The following is a 12,106-nucleotide window of genomic DNA, read 5'->3' on the forward strand; positions in this document are numbered from 1 at the left end:
CGCGCCGCTCGCCCGGCGCCCCAACGGCGGCCGCCGGGGCCACCCAGCCCCGCGGCAGTCGCCGCTCGTCGCGCACCGGGCGCGGCCCCCCGCCGGGAGCGCTCCAGGCACCAGAGGCCCGCAGGCAGCGGCGCCGCTGGCCGCGACCCCCGAGCGCGCCCAGGCCGGGCCGAGGGGCCGCCGAGGCGGCTGCAGCGCGGCCCCCGCCCGCCGCCAAGATGGCCGAGCGCCAGCGCCACAAAGCAGCCGCTCGGCCTCCTCCCGCGCCGCGCACGTCGAGCGCGGGGCTGCGGCGGGGGGAAGCAGCGCGGGCTGGCGGCGGCGCGGCCGCGGAAGCGCCCGGCCGCGCGGGCCGGGCCCATGCGCCCCCCGCCACCCGCGCGGCGAGGCGCGGAGCGCAAGATGGAGCCTCCCCGGCGCGGCTGCCGGGCGCAGCGGCCCGCGGAGGCTCCGCTCTCCCGCCGGTACCTGCACAGGGGCGGAAGGCTTCGCGCTGGGGAGACTCGGGCGTCAGCTCAGCGCCGGGCCGGGCTCTGCAGGGAGGGGGGGAAGGCAGGCGGGCGCTGCGGCGGCCAGTACCGAGCGGCGGAGGCTCCGCGCTCCCCTCACTGTCTCCCTCTAGCTCCCACCGCTATTTAAGCGGTCGCCACCTCCGGCGGCCACGCCACATGGGCTGACAGTTTACTCCTCGCCGCAGTCCAATGAGAGCCGGGGCAGGGCCGCCCCGAGCCGGCCCCGGGGTGATGCCAGCCCCTGCCCGCCGGAGCCGCGCCGCGGGAGGAGGGGGCCCGAATCGGGCCGGGGCGGGCCCAGGCGGGTCCCCGCGCCCGCGGCACTGGGCCAAGCTCTCGCGCCCCGCCCCGCCCCGCGCTGAGGCCGGGAGAGGGGCGGTGTATGTCGGGCGCTGCGGGGGCCGCTTGGCGTCCCGCTCCCACCGCCCCGCGGGCGGGCGCGCACGGAGGGGGGGTTGGGGGGGCCGTCGGGCGCCGCGCCAAGCCGGGCTGCGGAGCGGTCGCGCGTGCCCGCGGCGCACAAAGGGACGGGGGGCGGGGCCGGGCGCGCCGCGCCGGGCCGGCGCCCAATCCGGAGGCGAGAGCGTGTGGGCGGGGGCGCGGCCCCGCCAATCGCGGGCCCCGCGGGGCGTTGCTAGGCGATGAGGCGATGTGGTGACGGCGGCGGGGCCGGCCGGGGCCGCCGCAGCGGAGCGGAGCGGCCCCCGCCGCCCTCCGGTCGTTCACCCCGGCGGAGCGCGGACCCGGGGTTACCGCAGGGCAGCGCGCACGCCGGCGGGGATGCGCTGCCCCGTGCTCGGGCCCGCCGCCCCGCCGTCACTGTCGGCAGCCGAGCGCGCCCGGCGGCGGGGGGCGGGCCGCCGCGCTCCCCGCCGCGCCCCCGGTACGCCCACCCGCCGGGGGACGGGCGAGGCGGAGACGGCTCCGCGCGCGGGCACCTTTCGTCCCTTTCTCTGCAGCTCGGCCTCCTTTACGCTGAAGCAACACGCAGGCCCATAGTCCGATATCAGCCGCAAATCCGAGCCCTGCGCCGTGTCACCTACGGCCGCTGCTCCAGCACAAAGCGGCCGCCGGGGGTGGGTGGGGGGGCGGCGGTGCCGAGACCCGCCGGGCCGCTGGCGGTGAACGCGGCGCTCGGGGCCCCGTTCGCATTCGGGCTTTTGGCTGCTGCCAGGGCTGCGCTAAAGCGCTACTGCTGCGCGGTACAGATCGATCGGGACCTTCTCTGGGCAGAACTTTTAACTTTATCCACAGATTCCTCAACATCGTAATAGTGTTTTAACCCTTTGATATCAACAACAATCAGCATTTAGTGTTTTACCTTTTCAGGACTCTGACCGGCTGTGATCAGTACTCTCCTTTCTTTGCACAATTCAGCGTCATCCACAGTACTACCTTGTCACCACTCTTTCTCATCTGGTTTTCAAGAATCGATGACCAATTTGCTAAATATTTTGGTCATAAGAGAAATATATGAGAATTTTCCCCCTGTATTTAGCACACACTCAGCGCAAGCTCCCCACACATGATCCAAGTGGTATGTTCAGGTTATGTATCGTTATTATGCATACTTTGTTAATTTTCAGCATACTTACATGCATTGTTCTTATAGTTACTCTGAAATGAACGTACAACAATTGAACGACTTCTTTTCTAAGACAAACAAAACCACCTACAACTACCATCTTCCCTTACCTACAGTTGCTTTAAGGAAACCTGTTTCTCAGGGGAACTGAATAACTTCAAGTTGCATTTTTGGCAAGAGGTTTGCATGACCAGGCATGCCAGGTGACATACTGGGACACACACACACATGCATCCCCCAACCAACCCCAAACCCCTCAATCAAGCAAACAACCTAAAAACCTGGAAAGAAACCTAACACAATTTCTGAAGTCTGCAGCCCATGAGCTTATATCCATGATGCAAGGAATAGAGAGTAATGTTTTCCAGGCTCAGATGCAGTGTTAGAAAGATTATGGAACAAACTGCTTTTTCTAAGGGCACACTGCTTTTAACACCCGTAAATGCACAGAATCTCATAGCACTGAAATACCGTGCATCTCCAGAGTTCAATTTTAAACAGGGAACTGGAAGTAAAAAAAAAATTCAGGATAATCTACAGCTATTAAAAACTTTGGAATTTACACATTGTGTACTAGAAATAACCAGTGAGAGCTGCAACTGCTGTGATCTGCGCCAAAATTCTTGTACTTGTTAGAAACCACTACACTTTGAGCAACAGAAAGAGCTCATTCAGGGCCTGGTTCAAGGGAATGCATCATGTTGTTCCGGCTCATGAACAATGTTAAATGCTGAATCCAATGACAGGATTTTCAAGTAATTAAATGAATTAGAAAGAAGCTCACAAGGTCTCTCGGGCCTCATATTGACTTGGTAACATCCCAATGAAATTTATTGCAGATCTAGCATCTGATTAGAATATTGTAACACCTTTGCACTAAAGCAAAACATTTTCAGTAGGGAGTAGAAAAATAATTATTCCAATTCTCAAAATGATTACTACCATGTTGTCAGATGCCAAAGAGAACACTTCAGTGATGCCACTCACAGAATCACAGAATCGCTTAGGTTGGAAGGGACCTCTTGAAATCACCCAGTCCAATCCCTCTACTCAAGAAGGGTCAGCTGGAACAGGCTGCCTAGAACAACATCTAGTTGGGTTTTGAGTATCTCCATGGATGGAGACTCCATAACCGCTCTGGGCAATCTCTTCCAGTGCTTGACCATCCTTGCAGTAAAAACGGTTTTTCTTGCATTTTTCATGTGTATTTCCCATACTTATAGTAAAGTTCATCACTGTAATATCCCAAGGCAGCTCAGCATTACTAGAAAAGTTACAAAAATACACTGATTACTTGTTTCAATGTCCTGGCGTGTTCATAACAATATAGATATCCCTCATTACATCACAGCTCATTCCAGTTTTCTTTTAGTTTCATCTGTCCTAAGACTTATTTCTTACAATGTTTCTGTATGATTCTAAGTGTTGCTAATGAACATGTTTTTCACTGCTTTAAACTCTATGCAATCTCTTGTTAAAGAAAAATATAATTACTGGTGTGACAACAGAAGTTTAATTTTATACTCTCATGCTGTCTGAACAAGTGGAAAGAGCTACAGAAGATGAGAAATAATACAGATTTGGGTGTAATCTTTTTGAATCCCTTTCTTTCAGGTAGAAAGATAGCCACACAGGATTAACGGTTGCACTGTTAATTATAAGAACACAAGTAGGTTGAGGCATCCCACTTCTAAGCTTAAATCACATCTACAGTTTCTCAACAAAATATTTGCTAAAGACCTGTGAGTTCTGCCTAAAGGCACTAGGCTTTACATATGTATTAACTGGGCATTTCTAAATCCATGATGCAAGCAATATTTAATATATATAATTAAAATAAATCAGTATTAGCAGCAAAGACTGCAATCTCATAATGTACACAGATTAACCCTTTATTTTAGGGTTCACAGTATGAAACGGGGTATTTGTTCTCTGTTCTGGCTGCAAACATCCCAACTCGACATAAAAAAACCAAAGCAGATATTTACATCTGATTTATAGATTTCAAAGTAAGTTAATAGCAAGTATGGACCTAGAACTTGCTGCCAACACAGAAATCAGTCTTTAATATTATAGTTGCGGATTTTTGCCACATTAGAAGAGATTTTTGGTTTCACGGAATGAGCACAAGATAAATTCCTGGATTTTAACTTCTGCTGAACTTCCAGCCTGGTTCCTCTAACTGTCAAATCTGCAGCTGGCATTTCAAGTTTATCCTTGGATTTGATATTTTGCTGAGATTCTTCAGGTTGCTCAGTTGAACATGTAACTTCAAACTCCACTGCTCAAAAAAAGAAAAATACTTTGTAGTTATGTTTGTACTGGATTATGAGACTGGATAGTTGAAGAGAACTGGTTTACTCTTTTTCTCTAAATATATTGCTGCCATAGTGCCAAATTGTTGATGTCTTATACTGACTAACAGAACCATTTCTGTACATAGGAAGCACAGGTCTGTCCATTAAGGCTTGCTACGCTGATGGTATATTACATTAGCATCTTCTGCTCAGTCCTTGCTTCACCTGTACCTGTACATCCTCCATTAATATCAGACAGTTTAAGAGAGGAGAGAGGAAGACAGCTGGAAGGTTGGTGTAATTGTTCAAGTCAAGCACTACCTATCTGTTCAGTTGTTTTTAAACATCACCTTTTACAAGTCTACCCTTCTCTCCATTGTGAGAGAACATCTGTATCAATCAAGGCAATACCAACATGCTGGACAACACGATACAAAGTTAGACCTACCTGGTCCCGTATTGTGAAACAGTGATAAAGTAGTTGGCTGCAATAGTTTGATCTGTTTCAAGAAATCACCAGCAGCCATAAAAGCTGCAGCAAAACATGTTTGGATATGCATGATCCAAAGGGCTCAAAGGCAATTCTGTGGGCTTGACAAAGCTGCACTACTACCATCATGTTTTGGGTATTTTTTTCATCTTCTCTCACACAGGAAGGCATTTACCATGAAAAACTTCGTTTTGTTGTCTAAAATACCTGTGTGTACTAGAGAGGACTAACTCAGAAAGTAACATCTTTGGTTGGGAAGCAGGGAGACTGATCTTAATACAAATCGAAGTTCATTCTGCAGCTTCTAGCATAATTCTCTGAAAACCTCTATCTCCAACTAACTGAACTTTAGTCTTATCACAGGCTTCATTAGGTTATGTAAGTGGAATTGGTCAATCACAGTATTCGTTGTAAGCGATGGGTAATATTTACAGGTGCTTGGCTCCAGCAAGTTAATCCTTATTTTTCAAGGCACTGAGATTTTAACTTTAGATTTTCTATGGAGAGCCAAAGCAGACAGCAGAAGTAGTCATAGTGTACTTGCGGTAACACACACTACAGCATCCTGTACTAGTTGAACTTTTTGAGCATAACAGGCTTCAGTCCCAGCTACTATTCGACCACAGAGCAAGAATAAGAGGTGCACCAATTGACAAAGAGAAGTTATTAGTAGGATGAGGTAAATTTTCATAGTCAACAGCACATGGTGGAAAGTCCAAACAAAATTGTATGTGGAAGGAAATACAAAATATTCTTGAATTATGGAACGAATTAATCTATTGAGGGTTTATCGTTCTATGCAAAGCATGACATTGTGGCTAGTGTCAAAACATGACACTTTTCAAAATAATTTTTATGTTCAGGCTTAGCCTGAACCAGCTGTTCACTCATGTGTGCGCAATCTCTGCACTGAGTCAGCTTGGTGGCATCTGTTATTACAGGTGGCAAAAGCTCAGTGGACTCTTGCGCTGTTGATGCGGCATTACGCTGTTCAGCTTGCCACCTAGTGGTTTCCTACAGATGCAGAAGGTACGAAAGAGGATGCTTGAGCCCATGGAAGACCTTTGGGTGTATTTTCCTGCCCAGAAAAAGGACTTTAATCATTATAGTGCCCTAGACCTCTACCACATGTGGCAGATAATAAAGCAGAATTTCACAACATCGACAGTTTAAAACAGTGCAGGCAGCAGTGTCTGAAAGGACCTGGATACAGCTTCAAAGATTATTTTCCTTGAACAGGAGCCGCAGCAGAATGAGATTACCTCTTGTTTGTGCTCTAAATAACAGCAATGAGCAGATCCATAAATAGCACACAGACAACACTGCTTACAGTCTGTTCTAAAGGGTCGTTTGTATTCCACCAAGGGGATGACTTTCAGAAAGAACGCATGAGGCCCTAATCCTGCAGATCCAAAGGCAAAGTAACCAGGCACCAATGCATCACGTGCATCCCGTCCTCTGAAGTCTTCTGTGTGCTTGTCTCTTGACATTAGCAGAGACACTACAGTTTTAACTAGTAAAGGCTACTCAGTTAGACAACACAGAACACAAGCATTCTATATGGCTATTGTAAAGTTTTGGACCATCAAAAATCCATGTTAACACAGAAATTTAAAACCATGAAATTGCAAACTTGTAAGGCTAGTTCTACAAAATAGAAAACAGCCCAGAATTAGAAATGTTATTTGAAGTGAAATATCTTAGAGAACACTGAATAAGGACCTTCACATGTTACTGGTTCTGCTTGGGGTTGTTCACATGTGTGAAGGACCTTGAATAAAATCAGCATGAATATGCGCTGTGCAGTAAAGTTTAAATGCAATAGCTTGGTTTTCACAAACAAACAATGAAAAAGTACACCTAATTTACAAGCCTGTAACTTAGTTTCAGATGTGACCTTGGCAACAAGAGCTAGTAAGATCATAGTTAAGAGCCTAAACTGCTTTTGAAAACAGACCTAAATGTTTATAGTGTATTGAAATGCTTAACATATCTTCTATTTGATGTGTGTTAACTACAGTCAGAAATTAATATTCACAGATTTATTTTCAGAACTAAAGAGATACAGGTAGACCTGTATGAGCAAACTGAAATTTCTCCAGATGGAAAATTTCATTTAAGAAACTTGTCACTAGATATTTGCTTATAGCTAACAGCGCTTCCGAGGGAACACCAACTCAAACAAGTTCCTATTCAGGAGAAGAACATTTAAGTGAAGAAAATGTAACTAGAGGATTAGTTAATATTTGTGAAACACTTCAAAGATGAGGTTTTATGTAACGCAGAAAAGAAATCATGAGTCTTTCTCTGATTGGAGCCGGAATGAAGCCAGAGCCAGAGTGCTCTTTCTGTTTGTTAATATTTTACCAGACTCTTTCTTTGGCCAGCTTTTTACCCACATGGATTGCTCTTAGAACTGTCCGTGATGTCAAAGCTGTTGAAATTCTGCTCAGTGTGGAAACACTTAAGATAACTTTTGATCCATAAAGTGTAGAATTTCAGACCACAGAGCTTTGCATGTAACAGTAACAATGAGAATTATAGTAGAAGAAACTCCCCTATCAAAGTTCATGTAGTAAACCAGAAAAGTTACTTTGCTTCAAAGCAGCTCAATCTTTTTCTTTGTTAGGTTACAATGTAAACTGAAATTAATAGGCCCAGGACACAGTTCTGAGTATCTGTGGAGGTGGGGTTTCTCAAAATACAGTGGGATACCCACCACAACTGGAGACCTCCTCTGGCATGGAAAATACAAAGTTTCATCTACCCCAAAAGTGTATAAAACAAGTGACTAGTGGGGCATTCTAAGTGCAGATACACCTCGCCTTCTGCTCTTACTCCCTCTGCACTGATCCCAGCCTCTGTTGACCCAAGGAGATAGAGCTGATCAGGAGCTTTTCACATGGTATCACAAAGCACCTTTCGCAGTACTGGCTTCACTCTAAATGTAATCATACAGCCGAACTTTAATAGGTGATGTTTGCCTTTCCTTACGTAGAAACTAGGAAGTGTCTCCAGTAGCAAGTAAAAACTTTATTAAGCTCAATTACTTGAAGAAAAATAAATTCCCGTTTTCTAAATGTTTTACAAAGCTTCCCCTCCTCCTGCCTAACATCTATTCTAAAACCAAAAAAGGCCCTATAGCCCACAGGCGACAGAGAAACCTTGCAGCACATACAGAAGCTAATCACCTGGTTGTACACATGTGTCATGACTTTCAGAAGAAAGCATACAAATCTTCTGACAAGCAGCTTTCTGTTGAGGATGGCCTGTCATCAGCATTCAAGATGCATATGAGATGGCTCACCAGCCAAAGTCTCCCACCTGCTCTCAACCTTTGGGATAGGGCATATAAAAAGGAAAGAAATACAGAAGCATATTTCTTACCAGTACAGTCTATGTGTGTAACACTCATGCTTTTAATATTATCATGGCTTGTACCTGTCTACCCCTGTAGCAGAATCTTTTTCTTTCAATAATGCAGAACAACAAAAACACCTGAACAAGGAACCTGTGTTCCTTCTAAGCCCCTTCTTTCTACTTATCTGCAGAAATAACATACAAGTTATTAAATCCATCTCATTCCTACAGTACAAACTAAAAATCAGCAGGTAGAGTAAGAAGAGAGAAAATTAAAATATCTCATAGCCTTCTGACTTGCTTGGATGCTTCCACAAGTTCTGAATTCTATGGTGAAACAAATAAAAGTATGTAACAATCCACTTCAGTAATTCAGCGTTAACATGCAGTCATAAACACTCCAAAACACACTGAATTATGTCATGTGCTGGAAATACAGCAAATTGCAGGGCTTACTTGACATGCCAACCATTTAAAGTCCCAATAGGCTGTTCTCCACATGAAAAAAATGAAGCTGTTCAACAGGTTCAGAAAAATCATTCTCACACTACAATTGTTTCTGTTTCACCAGAAATACCCATAAAACTCAGCTACTGGTGTGACAAATTTGTACAATTGAACTTGTAAAATAAATGTTTGAATAAGCAAACTAACTTGCTTGTTTTGTGGCAAGTCATTCTTTGTTACTGAACTTTCAAGTTTGTCTACGTGTCACTTGTATCTGAAAGCCCAATACCGAGTCACTCCATCTCAATGATGCTTCTATCCACTGTAACCACGCGTTTTGATGAATGTATTGCATTCAAGTGAGTAGTTTTAAATGGGAAAGATTTAATTAATTTTCCATTTCTCAGGCATGAAAAATAATGCAAGCCTCTGCTAAAAATCAGAAGCAGAACTCCTTGAAAATTACATTCTGCTCGGAGGTGATGTTCTTCCAAAAAAGAACAATTTTGCTTTCACAGTCTTGTTTTCTGAAACGCAGAATTCCATCTAGTAGAATTAAGGATACCATTTGAATGGTTTCCTGCAGGAGAAAGCTAAGCAACATAAAAGAGTTTTTAAGTCCTGTTCTTGCAATGCAGCATTTCAGGACCTGCATGTTTGAAATAGAAGCTCTGCTCAAGTGTTCTTAGGGTAAATCTGAATGCAGAGATCAAATTAAGGTTGTTCTCAGGAAAGTATCACCCCTTATTAGTGTTTCATTTGTTTCACGTTGGCAGTATCATCTTTCCCTTTTGCTATTCTCTAGATCCTCAAAAATCTACAGTAAGTTTTGCAATGGTGGCTGGAAATTTCTAGACATTAAGAAACTGATGTTCTTGTAAGGCTGCCAGCAGCGTTGCATCATGCATACAGCGGCATGAAACTGCATGGCACTATCAGTAATGTTTCGCAGACATCCTTTTGCTTATCCTGTCAATATAGGCCTGACCTGAAATACTCTTCCTATTTCAGTCCCAGCCCCACAAAAAAAGCTCATCAATCATGACTGTCAGCACTACATCCATTCCAGTCCCACAGGTCTGTCAATGCACATTACTTGTTACCTGTAATGCACTGCCGTTGTGAATAAACACACTTATAATCCATTCTTCATTTTGAAAGCCCTTTTAAATACTTTTTTTTTTTTCTTGTGGGCTGCTAAAGATGGTTCATTGGATCTATACAATGGCCTAAAAACAGATGCAATGTAGGTTAGAAAGGACCTCTGGGTGAAATGTCACAAGCCTTATCACTCCCTGCTCACAATGGATCTTGACACAACTTTTGTCCATTGCCTCTTTTCACTTTTTTTCTTTTCACTGTGCACCTTCAAGAGTCTGGCTCCGTCTTCTCCAAAATCCCTCACTGGTTAGTTAAAAAGCAGCAATCAGACCACCCATTGACTTTGTTTTTCAAACTGAACAACCCAGCTCTCTAAACCTCTTCTCGTGTAATGTGTTCCAGCGTCCTAGCTGTCCTGGTGGCTCTCCACTGGACGCCAGTTTGTCCATTCTTTGTACCAGAGGGTCCAAATCTGGACACAGTACTCCAGATGTACCGCATAAAGGGGAATAAATCACTTCCCTTAACTCACTCGAGGCACTCTTGCTCTCGCAGTCTGGTATGTGGTTAATGGCACACGAGTATCTATGGAATGGTAACAGGTCACTATTAATACAAAGCTCATTTGAAAAGGCTAAATGGCTGCCATATTACTCCACAGTTGCCATCAGATCTCAGGAATAATCATGATGATAAAAATAGTAATATCAAAATCAAAAAAACAAACCAGCCACACAGCACTGTAAGAAATAATGTATTGAATGCTATGCCTCTTATTAAAAACTAAAAATCACCTTTACTTGGAACATTCTGAAGAAATGCTTGTCTTGCTTGTCTGTCTACTTATGAAGACCTTTAATAAAGAAGAGTCTACAATCCTTCCAGGGAACATACTCCATTATTAGCCATCCTGAAAGTTTTTCCAGTATTATAATTTAAGGGCATTAATTTTTGTCCCATCCACAGCAGGTGTTAGAACAGTTTTCCAAAGTTTTGCTGATGAAGGACTACTTCATGAACAGGCCAACAGTTTGGGAGACATAACATTCATCTGCAATACACTGCTCAACACAATGGCTACCGTTAAAAGGTTCCTTTACCATTTGCCCGTGAAGAGGCTACGCTTTACTGCACATCTTACAAACGGGGTTCCTGCTAAAATTTCCAAGAACATGTGGTGCTTTTTGTAGAAGTATAGCACTGATTAATGTTCAGTCTATGACCTAGGTTTCACCTTCTCCTCTTATCCTGACCCTGATACTGTCTCACATACAAGGTCAGGATGCTGTCTCACATACAAAAATTTCTGTCTGCTTTTATTCTTTTATGTTCCAACTTGTTGCACTGGATTATAAAATTCTAGTGAATAACAATACCTAGTTCACTGTGTGCCCACAGCATAAACCATGTTATTTCCATGATCTCACTTTTGGCCTTTAGGTCCTAGCACACTAAGCAGTACTGTAGCTATTAACCTGCCATAAAAATAACGATTAAGGAAGGATTTGCTAAATTACAATTTGATCTAAGTCACTTGGCAAAACATGAAGTGTGCAATTATCAGATGGACACTTTCATATCTGCCCCAGATAAGGTTTAGACTATGTCAAAATAGAAGGGTATTTGCATTTTCCAGGAGTATTTAATAAAAGGGGAGAAGTATTTGCAACAACGGCATTAAAACCAGAGAACTATATAGGCATTCCTCTTAATTTTTACTTGTGTGGCCAACAGTGAAATTCCCTTCAAGTAAGTCATTAGACCTTCAGATTCTGATTACAGGGCCGTAACAACAGTAGCAGTCATGTAAAAAATTCAGTGGAAGGGGGGCAGAATCCACCACCGTACTTCCATTCTTCCAGAAGAGTCAAATACTGTGACTACTTTACAAAGCATGCTTACCTTGGTCAGTGTTCTTTTGAGGACTGAGAATGGAAGGGCTTGATCCCATTTCTAAAGTTTGCCAAATACCTTGGCAGAAACTATGTGCTCTAGATGAAGAAAGCTGGACCTGTTGGGTTTGACTAGGACTCTGCCTGAGTGGCTGGCTTTGAATGATCTTTGAGGATGTATCTGCCTTTTGTTGCTCTGGCCCATGATTTTCAATAGAGAAATCTAGCTGAACCTGTTCAAGTTCAAACACAAATTTACAGAGATACATACTTTTCACATCAAAGACATCTGAAAATTGATTAAATCTCATAGTGGCATCTTGGTCTTGGAAAGATAGAAGGTTTCAGCAAGAGGCAAGACAAAAGAAAATTATTATTTTTGATTTTTAGTGGTTGTACAAGAAGATTAATTACAACATCAT

General features: G+C 44.6%; 2 protein-coding genes across 10 annotated transcripts in view; both read right to left on the reverse strand.

The window, feature by feature from the left end:
• Nucleotides 1–683, reverse strand: part of FASN (fatty acid synthase) — a 44,640-nt gene extending 43,957 nt beyond the window's left edge. The window contains exon 1 of the mRNA XM_074889681.1: nucleotides 469–683. The gene's annotated coding sequence lies outside the window, so the exon portion shown is untranslated. The remainder of the gene's footprint in view (nucleotides 1–468) is intronic.
• A 2,213-nt stretch (nucleotides 684–2,896) lies between these two features.
• The window catches only part of CCDC57 (coiled-coil domain containing 57), a 52,358-nt gene continuing 43,148 nt past the window's right edge, over nucleotides 2,897–12,106 (reverse strand). For 6 of the 9 annotated variants that reach the window (XM_074889693.1, XM_074889694.1, XM_074889692.1 and 3 more), the window contains 2 exons: nucleotides 11,695–11,917; nucleotides 2,897–4,378 (listed from right to left, as the gene is read on the reverse strand). In XM_074889693.1, coding sequence (XP_074745794.1) covers nucleotides 4,155–4,378; nucleotides 11,695–11,917 — 447 coding nt within the window. In that variant the 3' untranslated portion in view covers nucleotides 2,897–4,154. The remainder of the gene's footprint in view (nucleotides 4,379–11,694; nucleotides 11,918–12,106) is intronic. The other 3 variants (XM_074889702.1, XM_074889701.1, XM_074889699.1) reach the window with 1 other exon arrangement.

Source organism: Strix uralensis, chromosome 19 (assembly GCF_047716275.1).
Source record: "Strix uralensis isolate ZFMK-TIS-50842 chromosome 19, bStrUra1, whole genome shotgun sequence".
Taxonomy (NCBI): Eukaryota; Metazoa; Chordata; class Aves; order Strigiformes; family Strigidae; genus Strix; species Strix uralensis.